Here is an 18,204-nt window from a genome sequence, read left to right as displayed (position 1 = left end):
TAATTCATTAATGCTAAATTTCTCCTTTCCCAATTGCACAGATTTGTGTCTCTAGTACTAATATGATGTTAAATATCTAGGCAATAATTAGGAAGATACAGAGCAAAAGGAAAATTAATTTAACAATTTTTTAATGTACATGAATTTCACGTTAGGTAAACACAAATTAGCGTTAATGTTTATCACAGGGGGAAGCAGAGTCTCAAAAAGGGAGGGAGGGAAATAGCAAAACACAATAAGGCAATCTGAATCAACTTTTGGTAAAAGCAGGAAGAGGTGCTGAGAGCCAGTTGCTTCACAAAAATCACACCAGTTGTCAGGCCCTACCTACTGCTTCCTGGCAGCTTAGGTCCTCTCAAAGGACAAGGCTGTATTGTCACATACAGTAATATGCTGGGGAAGCTCATTTTTCCCAAGAGAGATCAGCGTCAGCGTCTAAAGAGCATCAGACTCGGAAGTTAAGAGAACTCTTTTCTACTAGAGGTTCTCTGGTTGGGATTTTACCTTGGGCAAATCCCTGAATTTTTCTGGATTTTGATTTTCCATCTGCAAGATGAGACCTGCTAGATTCTCTAAAGAGGATTCAACCTTGAATTCCATGGCCTGTGCACATAGTTGTCTTGGGCTTCTTCATACTATGGCAGCCTCAGAGCAGTTGGATTTACATGGGGATTCAGAACCTGTTGAGGGAAGAAGCTGCCTTGGGGCTGGTGCTGTGGCAGAGCAGTTAAGTTCATGCACTCCGCTTCGTCAGCCAGGGGTTCACCCGTTCAGATCCTGGGCGTGGACCTACACGCGTCTTACCAAGCCACGCTCTAGCAGCATCCCACATAGAGGAAATAGAATGACTTACTAGATGCACAGCTATGTACTGGGGGTTTGGGGGGTAGGGGTGGGGTGAAAGAGCAAGGTCAGCAACAGATGTTAGCTCGGGGCCAATATTCCAAAAAAAAAAAAGCAGCAGCAGCTACCTTAAAGGTCTTAAAGGGCATGCCCAAAACAGACACGATGTGATAGCTACTGTGTATTATTATCAAAGCAAAGCAATCACCAGCTAGCCCAGATTTAAGAGGATGGAACCTAGATGTCTTATTTCTAAATGCAGGCTTTTCCAGAATTTGCAGCCATCTTCTATCATCCACAAAAATAATGCAATATGTAGTGTTACTTATGATACAACTTAATTTGAAAGACATTACACAGAATCCCTTGATGGGCAAAGAAAGCCCAGAAGGGCAGAGCAGAAGCGTGCCCTCTATTCTCCATGCTTCCACAGGATGCCTGGCCTTAGAAAAGGCAATTCGTATCTCAAAGCCCCAGTGCTCTCTCATTTTAAAGAGGGATACTTCATCCCTTTCCTCTCTCCCGGGAATTTTATGAGGATTTAACTGGATAATGTAAATGATTTCTGGGTCAATGCCAGGTGAAATGACTAAAAGAATATAAGAATATAGAAATTTTTAATTCAGCTGAAATAAGGAGAAGGTATTATCTGTACGTTGTAAATGCCTAGGAATTTCTGCTAGACCAAGTGCAGATGAAACAAAGAAGAGATCAATGGATGGTGAACATCATTTCTTGAAAAAGAAGCCCAGACTTTCTGGGGAAGTAGAGATTATTAACCTATTTATTTGGAAGAGTGAGGGCTGAAAGATGGACGTGAGGTTGAACCCTGGGGCAAGGAGAACTTTCAAAAGTAGAGTTTTAAAATATAGCTAAAGATTGGGAAAATTAGTTATGGAACCGTGAAACAGGAAGCTTTGTGTGTAAAATAAAATAGTACTTAAATATATGAGGAAATGGGCAGAAATATGTTAATTAGAGATTTGAAATTAACTTGCCTTCAAATTTGATAAGGCAGATTTAAAAATCAAACAAATATGCAGAGCAGGAAATACAGAGAGAATAATGTGTGTGTGTGTGGAGATAGAGACTTTACATTGATTGTGTATCTTTTCAAATACCTATGAAACACGTACAGAAATTGTTTACTTAATATACATTGAATAAAAATGAAAAATAAATTTCAGTATATAGAAACTACCGAGGCCACGTTACTAAAGGAAAATAAATAAAATATGCGCAAAAAGAAATATCTCAACAAAATGTACACAAGCAATCTCCTGTATAAAAGAGGAAATAAAGCCACAATTATCTAACTTAGGAAAGAATGATTTTTACTCTACTTATTAATTCATTGGGATGTGGACAAAGTGGCATTCAGAAGCAAAAGCTTTTAGTAATAAACAAATAATAATTTAAATGCAAATATGCAACTTGAAAGGATAGAAAAGACCAAGAAAACAGCTTAAGAAAAACAGAAGCTGGAAATTAACTAGGATAAGAACAAAATAAACTATATAAGAAAAACCAAAAAATATAAATTCTTTAAGTAAATTGAAAAACCCAAATCCCTCTAAAAGACAAAATTTTAAATACAGAAAATATTATCCAAAGTAAAAACAAAATATATAAATTGGAGATATGAAAGGACTTAGAAAACCAGGACAAAATTCTTTTTAAACTCAAAGAGAATTTATTGCTTTTTTTTAAATAGTGAATGCCAAATAATGTTAGGAGAATTGATGACTCTGTGGGAAACAATGGTCCTAATTCTATTTGTATATACATAAACCAATTCCCTTCAATGGAATACTGACTCAAATGTTTTTCGAAAAAGTTTCTCAAAATCCTTTAGTATTGGGATTTGTTGGTTTTAGCATCAAAAGAACAGAAACAATTTGAAAGCTTTCAATGTGGATATATTGAATAAATTGGGGGCATAATAGGATAGTCCTTTGTGTTAGTCAGGGTCCACTGAAGCAAATAGGGCCTGTGCTAGGTGGTTCAGTAGAGGGAATTTAATGAGGTCCTTTAGATTTAAGGCGTAGGAAGAGCAGAGACAACCCAGACACTAGCGCAAGCTGGAGAGATGCCACCACCCCCGCCTCCCTGGCCTGCCACAGTTTCATGGATGCCGCAGAAAACACAAGACTCCTGGGTCAGAGAAAAGGACTTTGTTACTCATGGCACAGCAGGGAGCATGGGTTCCTTGTTCGCATCAGCTCCCCTGGTCCCCAAGTCCCATGGGGTGATGTGGAGCAGCCAGGTGGATGCTGCATGTTGTCACAGCTGAGAAATCTGTACTTAGAAACTCCTAATCCTATAAAGTGGCTGCTAGCAAACCTGCCCAACCTTTGCCCTGGAAGAAGACATTATCTGTGTTATCCTGGTCAGGAAACAAATCTGCCCTCTGTCCTGGAGAAAGACACTCCCCCTTCCAAGACTGGTCGCTGTGCAAACATACTTGGAATGATAGTACGTAACAAAATTTGTCATGAGAAATGCAGAGCCGTGAGTGACCCCGAAAGAATTATTTCCTCACAGCTACTATTTCAGCCAAATGTATTCAGAAGAGTTTCCTGAAGTTTAGGGGAGGGGACGAAAGAGGGTTGCAGCAGGAAATGATATTGGGCTCTCTCTGTGATATCATACACTAATCTCAGATGTTGACAAATACAAAGTGAATTTGTTTATTTATATATTGCCTAAACAGGAGTGAGTAGAAGCAGCCAACCCTTGTCTATATCTTTATGAAAGTCTTCTAAATGTAAGGTTCTTTGCTTTTGGTTTTTCTTTCTCATCCACTGGAGGACAGCATAACTCCCATCTGAATGATGCTCAAATAAAGGTATTTACTGAATCTCCATGTGACAAACTTTGGACCAAAATCTTTCTTTTAGGCTGTGGGCTTTGTGAGATGTGAAGCTGCAACCTTCATATAGAATACAAATGTTTTACCTACTATCCAGACCTGGTGAGCTGTGACCTCTACCCTTTCCAGATGCTAAATAAGCAACTTTTGATTCATTGCTCGGTATCCCAGTGAATTGACTGCTGTTTCAAAAAAAATGAAAGTGACAGAGAGTTAAAGCCAAAAATGGCAAAAAGTTATGGCAGCTGCTTCCAGATGTAGTTGGTTTCTGCCTCTAAGCTGAAGCATGCTTTCCGAATCCTGACCCTGTGCGAAAGAAAGGGTTGACTATTGTCTGCAGAAAAGAGTCCATGGTTACATATTGAGGGAGCTATGGCAGGGTGGGTTGCAGAATTTTGTACCATTTCTTCAGGAATTTCTCACTGACTGAGGCAACTGAAAGAATCATCAGGGCAGAGCCTCACAGAGAACTTCGAGGACATGGATCCATCTTGTTTGATTTCTTAAAATATAGTAATTGCTTAGAAATGATCTCATGGTATCATTTTCTTCTTTGTATAAGTAAACATAGATATTTATTAGCAATATACATATAAATTGTCCTATATGTTTTGTGATATACACACTCTTATGATCCTAAAAATCCTCTGGGTCAAATTGATGCATTGTTCTTTTAATTCCAAAATTACTATAACGTTTTAAACTCTACTTTTTTCTTAATGCTTTTAATTGACACATTATTATAATATGAAAATTTATGGATGATTTTTATGTCATTTTGTTGAACCCTCTTACCAAGAGAAGTTTTTTCGGGAGTTTAAAATTAAAACTAACAAAATTCTCTAGTAAAAAGGCTTGAAATACTGCCATATTGTCTTTGTTATTTTGCACATCAAAAAGCCCAGTTTATACTACATTGCTTAGACTTTAAAAGTTGCTGGATAAATCAGATGGATTCTACATCATCTGACAGGTGGCCAGTGGCACAAATACTTGCATTAGTTTGCTAGGGCTGCCACAAGAAAATACCACAGACTGAGTGCCTTAAACAACAGACAGTGTGTCTTCTCACAGGTCTGGAGGCTGAGAAGTCTGAGATCAAGGTGCCAGGAGGGTTGGTTTCTCCTGAGGCCTCTCTCCTTGGCAGGCAGATGGCCACCTTGTCGCTGTGTCGTCACATTCCTGTGCAGGCACATTCCTGGTGTCTCTTTCTCTTTTATAAGGAAAGCAGTCATATTGGATTAGGGCCTCAGCCTTATGACATCATTTTTCTGTAATTAACCTCTTTGAAGGCCCTATCTCCAAATACAGTCCCATTAGGGGTTAGGGCTTCGACATGTTAACCTAAAAATAAAGAGCCCCAATGAAAGGCAGACACGTGTTTATCTGGGATCAAAGAATTGCAATTCGGGGAGCACAGATTCAGGTAGAAACCCAAATAGTGCACCACTAGGAATTAAAGTCAGGGGCTTTTAAAAGCAAAGAATCCAGAGGTTTACATTACAAAGAATTTTAATTGGAGTTGGAGGCAGAGAACTAATTTTGGGTAAACATTGATTGACTTGAGTCTCTCTTCAGAAAGTCCATAATCATCAGTTTTTGTGGTCAGCATGTCCGTTCTCCTGCTGACTTCTCAAAGAGTTACTCATAAAACAGTTGCGTTTTGGCCCAGTCCGAAGATTTGGCCCCGTTCAAGGTTCAAGGAACGAGGCGAGCAAGGCAGTTCCTCTGGAATGGCTGCTCCAGCTCTGTTTTAAAATGGCTCCAGTTATGTCAGTTTTTCACAAACATGGATTTGGAGGGGACGCAATTCGGTCCATAGCTGCACTGAATACATAGTTTTCAATGACGAATGAGGAGGGGATTCTCTGATGTCTAGGAGAAGGCTTCAACATCTGGGATGTAGCAGACAAGATTTGTACCTTTGCCAAGATCCCGAGAATATCCACATTCAACTTTTCAAATACAAATTTTCTATTTTTCTGCAATTAAATATTGAAGTAGAATAAAGAGGTACCAAAGAAACAAGTGAAGAAATAGAATATCGTGAAAGGTCTCCTAGAACTAGAAAACAGTGAAGAGCAAGAGATAAAGAAATGAGGTGAAAAACAGCGTGGGATGATTCAGAGGAAAGTTTTATGGGGGAAACTATTCTAAAGTGGCTTCCAGTGATTTGTTTCCAGTAAACAAAATGTGTTTACTGTGTTTCTGTGATATTTAAGACTGACCATTTGGGAAGAAACATGTTTCCCAGAATATAATAAAAATAAGGAAAGCACTTTCATCAAATTTGGGGAAGATTAACTTACCACTGACGATCTATATCGTATGCTAAGTAATACACAAATTATAATACATTAGAAAAAAGAATAAAGAGTGAACAGAAGTGTGATTAATAGGAGATTCATTTTATGTATTAATTGATGTTATTAATGGGCATTGCTGACACTAACTAAAGATATATGTGTTTTATTAAGCTTACACCTCACATGAAAAATTGGCTTTAAAGGTGAAAGGCCATTTGTCCCAGTGACAATTTCATAAATGAACCTTCCTCTGTCCCTTACAGGAGTGGGTGATGGGTGTTAGTGTGTGTGAGGATGTTTTGTGTCCTCTTAACATGCATAGCCCCACCCACAGAGAATCTCCAACTATTAGGTCTGGGGTAAAACTGGAAATGTGCATGGTTAAAAAGCATCCCAAAGATTGTGAAAAGCAGCAACCTATTGTAATCCAGAAATTTGGCTCCCCGACCCCCTACCTACCAACCGCCGGATACAGCTGTGGTTAGTAGAACCTATTTTCATGATAAGGAGGAAAACTTTGAAATATAGCAAATTTTGAAAAATATAAAAACTAGTTGCTGTTTGGAGCCATCCTTAAAAAAAAAAGAGATACTTCAACAGGACCAGACTGTTAAATACACTGAATTGAGCGCTTTTGTGGCAAGACATAGCAGTTCCGGAAATGCCTCACTACTAAAAAAGTAAAAATCAAGTAAATATGTTTAAGCCTTTTGGCTTCATCTTCAATTATAATGTAAAAACATTTTGGTTTCATATGGCTTTAAAGGGCCCGTGTGTCGTAGCAGATGCTTTCCTGACAGCATCTTCTGTGAAGGGTGGTGACACTGGATCCACAGGATGGGGAGAATGGGGCAGACGGAGCACAGGGTACCTCCACAGTGGGCAGACCCTTAGGGCCCCAAGGCTACATTTGAACGAGAGGGTCTTTACAGCTCTCAGTTTTACCAAGAGTCAGGTACTCATCAAGGGGGAATGTGAGATTTTATCAGTTAGAGGATTGCCTGTGATCCGTCAGAAAGTGAATGTTTCCCCAGATTGCATCAGAGAAATGTGCACTAAGACCAAATGAAACCATTTCTGGATGTTTTTTAAAAACCTGGTGTGAATCAATAAAAATAAATTTCTTTCTGGAAAACACGACATAAAGTATTGTTCTTTGAACTAATCATATGCCTGAGCACATGATTCGATATTGTAGGGATCTCTGTAGCTAACCTTAAAATTTATGTTTCAAACAAGAAAATATGCCACATTTTTATCTCAGAGCTTCTCAGGGAAAACGCTTCTTTGATATGTACAAGATCCTGTCAGAGGAGCAAGGAAAAAGATCTATTCGAGAAAGGAGCCATTGGGTAAGGGTGGGAGCAGGTGTCAGGAAAAATCATAAGACACTGAAATGGGGAAAAAAGAAACAGTATCCTGTGTTTGGCGCCATTCTGGGGTATCTGTTTGGGAAGAGGCTTACACCTCCATTTTTTGAATTATCTTACAATCGATAAATTGTAGGAAGCTAATAGTAATGCAGATAATCCTTGTTCAAAGAAATGCAAATAAACTTGTCTGGTGAAATACAATTGATTATTGCTCTGGCTGTTCACCAGCATCCCTGGTTGGCTGTAAGCCCTCTGAATTCTCCTTGGAATCAGTGAACCATCTTTTTGTTCCCTTCTTAATTAATGAGTGAGATTAAATTGTTTACAATTTTTCACTTCATAGGTTTTTGAGTCATGATTTTACTTTTTTAAAAAACGTTGTCCTTAAACAGCAGATTATACAAGTATCTATTACAGATTCTATCATATGCCACCCACATTTAACCCTCAACTTTTAGAAGAACAGATTTCAGTGTAGTATTTTAAATAAAGCCTAAGACACATTCTCTTTTTCTTTTAGCTTCAGACAAGCTTGACTGAACCGATGACATTATCCAAATCAATCTCTCTTCCTCGTAGTGCATACTGGCACCACATCACTCGTCAGAACAGCGTGGGAGAAATCTACAGTTTGCAAGGCAAGTAACTTTAAATAATAAAGCAGGGCTGCCATTAACTTCCTGCAGGTGCACAGGAGTCTTGCAAATTTCTTTGTGTTTGCGTTGCTTCCTTTTCTTCCATTTCCATTTATCAGCTGTCACTGGCCACACTGGGAGCTCTGAGATTTACAGTGACATTTCTAAGGCTATCATTTCATAGACTCAGGGTAAAAATTATTCCAAAAATCACCGAGGGCTGAGGACCTGATTTGGCACAAGAACTTTATTAAAACACTATACAAAGCACGTTATCTGAAGCTAAAAGTAGCTAATACCAGGGTCTGTTTTATGCTGTTTTACAAAGGTTTTCTTTCTTAGCATCTTTTTTCCACAATACGATTGAATATCTATTCCGGAGGCTGACTTCAGACTCTAATAAAATGCTACATAAACCTACTCACAGAAGTTTTAAGGTTTAGCCAAAGCTTTGACCAGAAGGAGACAAGTGTGAATACTTTGCTTCTGTGTTTTTCCTAATAGTGAAAATGGTTGATTAAGCAGCATGGACGTGGCTTGCCAGATGAATTAATTAATAGACAGCAAGTGTTTGACCCCATCAGACACCCCAGCTTTGACCGTTCTATTCCTGTCCTGCCCTTTTGTCCTAAAATTAAAAATCACATTTTTTTAGATAAAATATTTGGCCACAAACAATTGACTAACAGCTGACCACGAGTGGAAGAAGCAAGGACTAGGAAAAATAAGGCTAACAAAACACAGCTGAAAACACTCATCCAACAAACAATTTTTGAGCACCATAGGTTTGAATGTAATATGCACTCATTGTTAACCGGTGACCATTGTGACCTTCAGCATAGTTAAGACTCAGGATATTTTTTCCTTTCATGCTTTGGCTTTTACTCATATTAACATCCCTAAATGTTTCAACCACAGTGACAAAATTTTCTGTTACAAGCAAACTGAAATAGCGTATTTTTAAAGCAATATTTCCTTGCCATGGTTTCAAACGTCCACTAATGGAATTTGATCAGTGGGAGTTAATGACTAAAGATACATTCTGCAAGGACGAGCAGTCAGAACAATTTCAGTCACTTATTGAAGGTAATTGCATTTTATATTTTAAATGGACCCTCGATGGCCAACTTGACTACCTGTATGTAACAGGCAGTTATTATCTTTTTGTATTATTTATTTGGATGAGAAAATCTTTGCTCAGATGAAAATTAGAGGATGAAGAAGTGGAAGTGGGAGTAGTTTGACGATTTCACAAATCAGAAAGAGGAGAGACGTACTTCTCATTCTTTGCTTCCCTCCATAAATGCTGGTAGCCACACAGTAAAATTGGTGGAGTCATGACCTTGTAAAACTAATCTTGCTTGTTCCTGTCACTATAAATAGTTAGAACATATGCTTTTGATATAAGGCTATTTTTATTTAAACATAAACATATATATGTAAATATTGGTATTTGCTAGAAGAATACTAAACCTATGAAATATTTGAATGAGAAAATAAAAATGATCAAATTTCGAAGCAAAAAGAAAGTGAGATGTTAATATAAATAAGTTGGAAGTAGTTTGGAAGCGACATAATGGTAACTTTGGGTTTTTACAAGGGTTTGGTCTGTAATTCCACCAAATAAAAGACTGTTGTTTTCTTGGTAGTTTTGGGAAATTTTCTTTGAAGGGAGGGCTGAGATTTAGACAGATACACATCTTCAGAAATAATTTCATATGCATCTAGCAAAAAATACCAGAATGGGGGCCAGTGTGGTGGCATAGTGGTTAAGTTCATGTGCTCCATTTTGGCAGCCCAGGGTTCTCAGGTTCGGATCCTGGGCATGGACCTACACATTGCTCATCAAGCCATACTGAGACAGTGTCCCACAAACAAAAAATGGAGGAAGATTGGCACAGATGTTAGCTCAGCAACAATATTCCTCAAGCAAAAAAAGGAAGATTGGCAACAGATGTTAGCTCAGAGCCAATCTTCCTCACCAAAAACAGAAAAAAAGGAAAAAAAACAATACATTGAAATTTCTTCAAATATTGCAGAGACTTATTGGAGGACAATGTTGATTTACATAACAGAATAGAATCAATAACTGACTAGAATACTCTAGGATTTATCTCACTAAGATTAATTTCCAGCAGAATTAAGGGCTTGAAATGCCTTATCAATGATAATGAAAAATTTGCTTACATTGTCTCATTATCACATTCTTCTTTGATTGCTTGTTGTTGTTTTTGTGGAATAAAAATATGCATTAACTAGGGTAATTACTCAAGTCAAATAAATATAGAATGTCATCGATGTAAATTACATGTCACTATACAGTGGTTTATTTTTTATTTATTTATTAATTTTTTGGTGAGGAAGATCAGCCCTGAGCTAACATCTGTTGCCAATCCTCCTCTTTTTGCTTGAGGAAGATCGTCCCTGAGCTAACGTCTGTGCCAGTCTTCCTCTGTTTTGTATATGGGATGCAGCCACAGCGTGGCTTGATGAGTGGTGTGTAAATCCACACCCAGGATCTGAACCAACAAACCCTGGGCCACCAAAGCGGAGCGTGTGAATTTAACCACTACACCACCAAGCCGGCCCCATACCATGGGTTTATTTTTGATTATACGCTTTTTAGAGCAATACTTTTTACCATTTTATATATTTGTTGTTTTATGGTTATATCATATATAGAGAGAGATAAATATCTAGATTGATAGATAGATCATAGGTAGATAACATATAGATAAATAGGATTTGATATAAAGTTGTTAGTGGTATATTTTATTCTCTTGTTCTGTTGAGGCAGCCAAGATAAGCAGACAAGAGCCTTTTGACCATGTTTTTTATTGGGGTGCAACCTTCCCAGATTACGCCCCAATGGAATCAGGGCAGAATCCAGCTGCTGAAACAAGAAAGAAAGAAAAACAGAAACACTGAACCTCAGCAGCCCTTCATGCACATTTACCTTTTTTTTCACTAAATGCGTGTCAAAGTGTGGTTATTCTGCGTCTCACTCTCGCTTGTGCTCCTTGAAGTGGCATCACCTCTTCTTTACAAAGGGGAGACTTAGTCAGGCAACGATCCTCATTGATCTTCCAGAGACAGAGGGGCCGTCTGGCAGTGGCGGGTGTTATGTCATCAAGTGAACCGCAGGAAGCACTGAGGAATAAAAATACGTCTTTAGAAGTTTTTCATCCCATTTTTTACATTTTAACTGTGAAGCTGAGATCAATATGAATTAAAGTCAGCAGGCTTTCATTCAGAAGGTAAAGGGGGAAAAAGTTTTATATATTTATAGTTGAATAGATTGGGATTCATTAATAAGCAGCACATGTACTAGAACTGACAAAAAAAATCACGGTGTGAAAACAAATCCATTCTCCATTAAGACTTACCTTGGACTTCGATTGCCTGTCACCCTTAAAACTGCACTTGGCTGGGTTTTATTGTCTTCATTTCTGTCATCTGTTCTATCACTATAGAAGCAAGATACCCTCTGAAAGACCCACATGTCGATCCTGATGTCCGGCTTTTTACTTTAATGTTTGGAAAAGAAGTGCCATATAATCTGCCAAATGTCTCCATACTACTCACAGAACGTGCTCAGGAAGTGTGTTCTTAGGGTGTCCCTGGTGTACTCTCGCTCTCTGTAGTCAAAAGACTGAGAAACAGAATAATGAGCTTAACAAGTACACATTAGCTAAGTCCTAGGCGGCTGCTCTTTAAATCTCTACCCCTGAAAGGCTCGCGGTGGGCTAGTTTTGTCACCTGTCCTTGCAAAAGTGGTAAATGCTTGTTCTTTTCTCGAGTTTTGCCGGATAATAAAGATGATTGATTTGTATTAGGAGGTAGTTTTCTATTTATATTTCTCTAACTTCTGCATTTGTCAGAAGTGTTCATGCCACAACACATTCTAGAGATGTTTTCTCTAGACTTAGGGAAACCTAAACCTTTAGAGGAAAGGAAACATCATTTTGAACTCTTGACTCAAAAGCAAATGCTTAAAAAATACGTTTTTTTAAAAATAATGGTAGCATTGTGATTTGAATGCTACGGCCTTCAGCAGAAAATGTGTTGCGAGCATGAGGAACACTCATAAAACAAAAGGAAAGAGGAGGAGGGAGGAGAACAAAAAGAAAGAGAAAGAAAGAAATGCCGTACGGAGGTCAGTGTTTCTGTGATTTTAAGACTCTCACCTTGGCTCATATTCACCATTCTACATATTTATGTGACAGACTGCATAGCAGGGTCTTTAAGTCAGGATTTGTGAAGATGAATAAAGCACTTATTGAAGATGACAAATCTAACTAGTAAAAACTGTTAAAAAACAAAATTCAATTGAGTAAATTTTTAAAATCTTACTGACTTTGCGCAATGATTCATGACTCGGGCAGCATCCCGTCCAATAGAAAGGAGCTCCAAAGAGCTGTGCAAAATGAAAAACCTTATAGGCAGAAAAAGGTGGGACAAGGAAGTTACTAGTAAAGAGTGGATGGTGGGTGACAAGGTCACCTTCCTTTGTGGGATGGCAGGGGTCTCTCAGGCAGATTACCTCACTAGTGCTGATGAGGTAATTCCAGACTGACTGGTTTAAGATTCCACTGCTGGAGAAGGTTAAAACTGTAATTAAGTTAGACAACTAAGTCTTAGTTTGGTGATTGTGGGCTTAGCACAAGTGACTCCATTTTGGGCTGTTGTCTCTTTTTTCGCAAAACCATTGATGGTACGAGGCTCCCTGCAGGCACTCACTAAGCCTTTGTTGAATTAGAAAATGCCTTATATAGGATATACGGAAGGGATGGCATTGCTGCACGGCTCCTCCCTGGGAAAAATTCTCAACTAGTGTTGCAAAAGGAGTCATGTCTGGGTGGACTTGCAGCCTCTCCTGGGAAGCCCATCTCCTTCTGCTTGCTCATGCTCATGTCTTGGCTGGCTTGTCTGCTTCTTGCTTTGGGATCAATTTTACTCAACACGGGCACTTGCTACTGCTGGTCTTTACTGTGGTAAGCGCAGGGAGCGCTGTGAGATGCTGTAGATGCGTCCCCTTAATCTAATAGCTGGACTGCTGTCTCTCTCTACCTGCCACTTTCCCTCTGGAAGAGTTCTGCTGCAAGCTATCCTGATGAAAAGGCGAGCCGAGAATGTGAGCTGAAAATGGTCACCCTGAGCAGGCTTCGGGACTGTGTGCTATCCTTAAACTTCCCCTGATATGTTTAATTACTTATTTTTACACAAAATTATATGGGCTATACTGTGACTTATTTTTGAATAGCTTGAACAACTTCACTCTTTGAATCAAGGATGATTGGGGGTGCTGTTTGTAAAGGTGGTAGTTTCTGGAGTTCTGCTTTCATTAACACTGATTACTATCCAAATGTCAGGTCTGAATTGTCTACCTCCGTCCGTGCTCTGTACGTGTGTTATTAAGCTACAGACCTCCGGTGTCAGCACAGCAGCGTACCTGATTACACAGAAGGCAGTTTATGTTCACAGAAAGGGCGTCTGTGGCTCCAATTTCTCAGAAGGACGGGATGCAAACAGGCGATTAGAATCACAGATAACCTTCAGGAAACAGTAAATAGAGTTCTAACATAGATTATGGAGGTAAATCAAAGGATTTACTTACTCTTGACTCAACTGTGACCCTCTGTCCTTCTTTACTGCCCATTCAGCTTCAAGTTTGCATTGTTCGTAAATTGCTTCCATTGAGATCTTCTGTTTAAATTTTCATTATATGATGTTTCCCAAATTGCAAAGTTAATAAAAGCCTCCTGTAGCAAGTAAAAAAAAAAAAAAAAACCAGAAAATTGCACCATAAGTAAAAAGGAACCCGCATATGTTCGAGCTCCCATCTTCCCAGCGTTCCATCCATAGGCTGTCAGGTGCCTTGGTCCCGGCAGCCGGCAGCAGCCAAATCCATCACACGTTCTCCATGAGGCCAAGCCTGCTGAGGGCGATTTAGCAACAGCCCTTCCAAACAGGAGCCATTTTTTAGAATCGATGTCTTCTGTCTATTAAACCTTCTTTATGAACATTTACTGCGGAGCCTCACCTTAAGGAGGGCAGGTCGAAGGCAGCAAGTGCCTCCCTGGATATCAGCTTTTAGAGATAAATGAATCCATTGCTCCTCAAAATAGACACCATAAAAATGCTCAGAATAGTCTCGCTGTGAAACATTCTTCATCTTCTGCAGTCATAATTAGTCACTCCCTCTTCCATGCTCCCAGACTTTCATGTATAACTTTAATCTATCCATGTGCTTGTTTATAAACTTGCTTCTTCCACTAGCTTGTGAGGTAGCAACTTTGAATGATTTTTGTTATCTCCATGGCTCAGCCAAATTTGGGGGCTCAGTCTGTGAAAAGGCACTATCTGTAGAAGTTAAAATCTTGAGTTTTGGAGTTCAATAAACCTGAGTTTTAATATTAACTTTATCACGGCTGAGTTGTTTGACTTTGGGCAATTTACTTGTCCTTTCGAAGCCTCATTTTCTTCATCTCTAAAATGAGGGTAATAGTACCTCTCAGAGCGCTTAAACGAGATTATCCCCATAAGGTATGAACATTCGATAATTATTAGCCATCGTCAATAGACTGAAGTAAATTAAATTTCCACTAAGGAATTTCTTTCTCTGACAAAAGGAAGTATGCTATCCTACTCCAACTTATTTTAGTATTTACTTTAAAATATTATTATGAAGTTTCTGCTCTGCATGAGGAATTTTGCTTTGTTCTGAGAACTTCATCAAAAATCTAGCTTTAATAAATGGTTGCTAGTTTCTAAAGTTCCAGAAAAACTAAATCTAACTCTAAGTTTTTCGTGCACGTGTCAGGGTGGAGGAAAATCCCCTTTCTTCCCTTCTTGTGTTCTTGTGGCTGGATTGATAGTAAAATTGACACAAGACCAGATTAACAGGAGAAAAACCCAGTTTAATACATACGTATTGGAGACCATAAAGAAATGATGCTCGAGAGGGAACAAAGTAGGCAGTATATCTATCTTAAACACAAAGAAACAAGAAATTGTGAAGAAGTGACAGGACAACGAAACTTAGGTTTGGGGTACGTATTTAGTGAGAAATTTAAACAGGGTTTAGGCTGAGGTAGGAAATTAACAACGTTTATTTACGCAGCTTCTCGGGCCTGAATCCCCAGCTCTGGTGAGAAGGATGCAGGGAGAGCACCTGTAATATGGGAGAGAGATTTCCTGCTTTCAGGAGAACAGAGACAGGAGAGTCAGAAAGCCCTTTGTGCTTCTCAAGTAACTTTAGTTTAAAATAATCAATATGCTATGGTGGGATATTTTGGAGTGGCCCACCCCGGGTGCCAACAGAAGAAAAAAAAGTCAGGCTCAAGTCTTCAGTTATTTTTTCTTTTCCCATGTGTGAATGTAAACAAGACATTGCCCTTTGAACAGATGAACGCTTTCTCCCAAGCCTTACATCGCTCTATCCAGGTAGCCCAAGGGAAACTGGACCCTGTTTTTCAGACCAGGGAGTTACAAAACTCCTGGAGGGACTGTGTTCAGCTCAGCGCAGAGGAGATTCCCTCACCCCACCCCACTCCCTTACCCCAACCTCCCACCCAAGATGGATGCTCACTGATCAGCTCACCCTGACTGCTAAGAAGGCTGTCGAAGAACTTTCTTCTCTACTCGGCATCAGCCTCTCTCCTACCATAGAGTAGCTTCACTTGAGCCAGTTATTACTAAATTTATTCTCTTATGGGATGCATTCTACTGGCTGGACCAGAGGTGAAAGGCAAGATTTAGATTAATGAAGTTCTCCTGACATAGCATAATGCAAAATCTGAAGGTAATTCACAGTGTGGCATGTAACAAATCAGTCATTTAATCATTGTTTACCAGATGTGTACCAAGTAGTTACTAAAAGATAAAAGACTCAGAGTTTCCAAATGTTATATTGAATTGGTATAATCTACCCATGGTCTTATTAACATAAATTTCTTCACTCTTTAATTCAAACCTGAAGTTGAAATTTCAACCTGAAACCTGGTCTTTATGCTTGCTTTTTCTCCATCAAGCTTCCTCCTAAAATATCATACGTAACATATTAAGTTCTATATGAATCAAACTTTTAAGGAAAAAATATACAGTCCATTTTACTCAGTAGGAAATAGATGTGGTCCATAATATTAGTTCAGGGAAAGGTTAACACAACTAGGGTAGAAGCTCAGCTGTCTTTGTCATGTATATATATGTAGGTGCACGCACGTGTGCACACAGAACCATTTAGATCATTGCTGTGGCAACATATGACACTGCCCTCAAAAATGTACCTATTAGGCTATGCTTCACAAGCTGTGAATGACCTAGAAGAACCTTGAGGGAAACAAATGTTCAGTTATATTTTTCTCCCTGACCTCTGTTTCCCCTTCTGTTTTTTTAACCTCATCTCTATCCCTGGCCCTTCAACTAAATGTTCCCTATCCCTAGTCATAGGCTTAATAATTGTATTTTGCACATTTTCCCCTTTATTTTGCTTTATCTGCCAAACAGAGAACATGGCGTCTGGAGACTTGATGGTGATTGGAGAATACGAAAAGATGAGGAACATCCGGAAATTAGCATTGCTAAAATTCTACCCGCCAGGGAATAAACTGCAGAGTTGATGTAGATTTAAGCTGGATGTGGTCGTCAATGCAGTTCCAGCACCTTACCCCACTGCCCTCTAAATACTAGATGCTAATTGAAAGCTTGCTGCTTCAAACTTGAAACATCCAATATTTTAAAACTTAGGAGCATGGTTATAAAAGTTTATGTAAGGGAAACATATTAAGAATTGAAGCCATGTGCGTAAGTGTTAATGCCTGTATTTAACGCAGAAAGAATAGTATAGTTTGGGCATGCTCTTAGAAGTTTTGGGTTGTCATGCTATATTAGATTGGTTTGGTAGGGATTTAAAACCTTCATTTTGTTTTTGTTTTAATATTCATAATACAAAAAAGAAGTTCAACGCCAAACTTGGTGACATATGTCTTTTACGTATATGTACAAAGATAAAAGATGTGATATTAGAACAAAATTTTCTTACTGACAACACAACTCTATGACACAAATTGTGCTTCTTATTCTTTCATTCATCAGAAAATCCCATTCTTCCAAATAAATTTGGGAACTTGCCTCTCTGGTGTACATTTGAGGAATAGCCGTTGTCTATCGCCCTGGCATATCCATTTTAGAATTCTGTATGTGCTCAAAAAAAGATGTTAGCTTAGAAACATCCTGTGCTTGTATCTATAACTTTAATAAGCACATCCTGATTCGTTGAAACTTTTGAGCATAATTTATGATTCCTGATTTTTTTAAAAAAACAAAGTTATCTAAGTTTTTGTTAGTAAAATTTAGCAATGTTCTTAAATTCTCACACAAAAAAACTCACATTTTTTTCCAAAAAACAAATGAAGCAAATTATAGAGTGTGGTCAGTTTTATTATTCAAGCATGTCTCTACATTAATGTTTCACTTTCTTTAGGAGCACATGAAATAAATCAAAGTATATAAAAATGAAAATCAGAATATTCTATTCATTTCAGAATTTAGTACCTGTTTCCTGGGTCTCGGCACTGAATCCATCCCTTGAGGCAATGAGACACCAAGAGTCAGGATATCAGAGATTTCGTCCTAGATGAGTAATTTAACAGTCACCGATTTTGTTTAACCACATGTAACCTCCCCAGCCAATAAAATGGTAGGAGTGGACCACTACCTGGTGCCAACAGAGAAATGCATGGTCTGCAGAGCAGCTGAAGAAGTGTAACGTGTTTGAAAATTCTTATAGGAAGGAGAGGTGTATTTTATTGCACAATATACTATGCACAAGATATTATGCTAAGCAATATGGCAAATAGAATCTCTTATCAACTGCACAAACTCCTGAGAAGGTAGATTGTGATGGATGAGTGTTGATGGATGGGATTGTGATGGCTGCAGTGTTGATGGATGGAGAAAAGGTGGTATCATTGCCAACTTCGCTCATAACTATTGAGCACTTCACACCATGTTGTGATATTTGATCTTCCCAACCACTGCCTGAGGGAGGTACTATTATCGTCCCATTTTACAAATAAGGAATCTCAAATGCAAAAATAACTTGCCTAAAGACCAAGGGTAGGATTATCAACCCACAGGGTTTTAATTTTCTAGCTAGATTGCTGCCAGGATAG

General features: G+C 38.6%; 1 protein-coding gene across 2 annotated transcripts in view; it reads left to right on the top strand.

Moving 5' to 3' along the window:
- The window catches only part of DOK6 (docking protein 6), a 407,036-nt gene that overhangs the window by 312,653 nt on the left and 76,179 nt on the right, over positions 1-18,204 (top strand). For both annotated transcript variants that reach the window (XM_044774853.2, XM_044774858.2), the window contains one exon: positions 7,915-8,032. In XM_044774853.2, coding sequence (XP_044630788.1) covers positions 7,915-8,032 — 118 coding nt within the window. The remainder of the gene's footprint in view (positions 1-7,914; positions 8,033-18,204) is intronic.

The sequence above is a fragment of the Equus asinus genome, chromosome 7 (assembly GCF_041296235.1).
Source record: "Equus asinus isolate D_3611 breed Donkey chromosome 7, EquAss-T2T_v2, whole genome shotgun sequence".
Lineage (NCBI taxonomy): Eukaryota > Metazoa > Chordata > Mammalia > Perissodactyla > Equidae > Equus > Equus asinus.
This window is presented reverse-complemented; position numbering and strand designations above follow the sequence as displayed.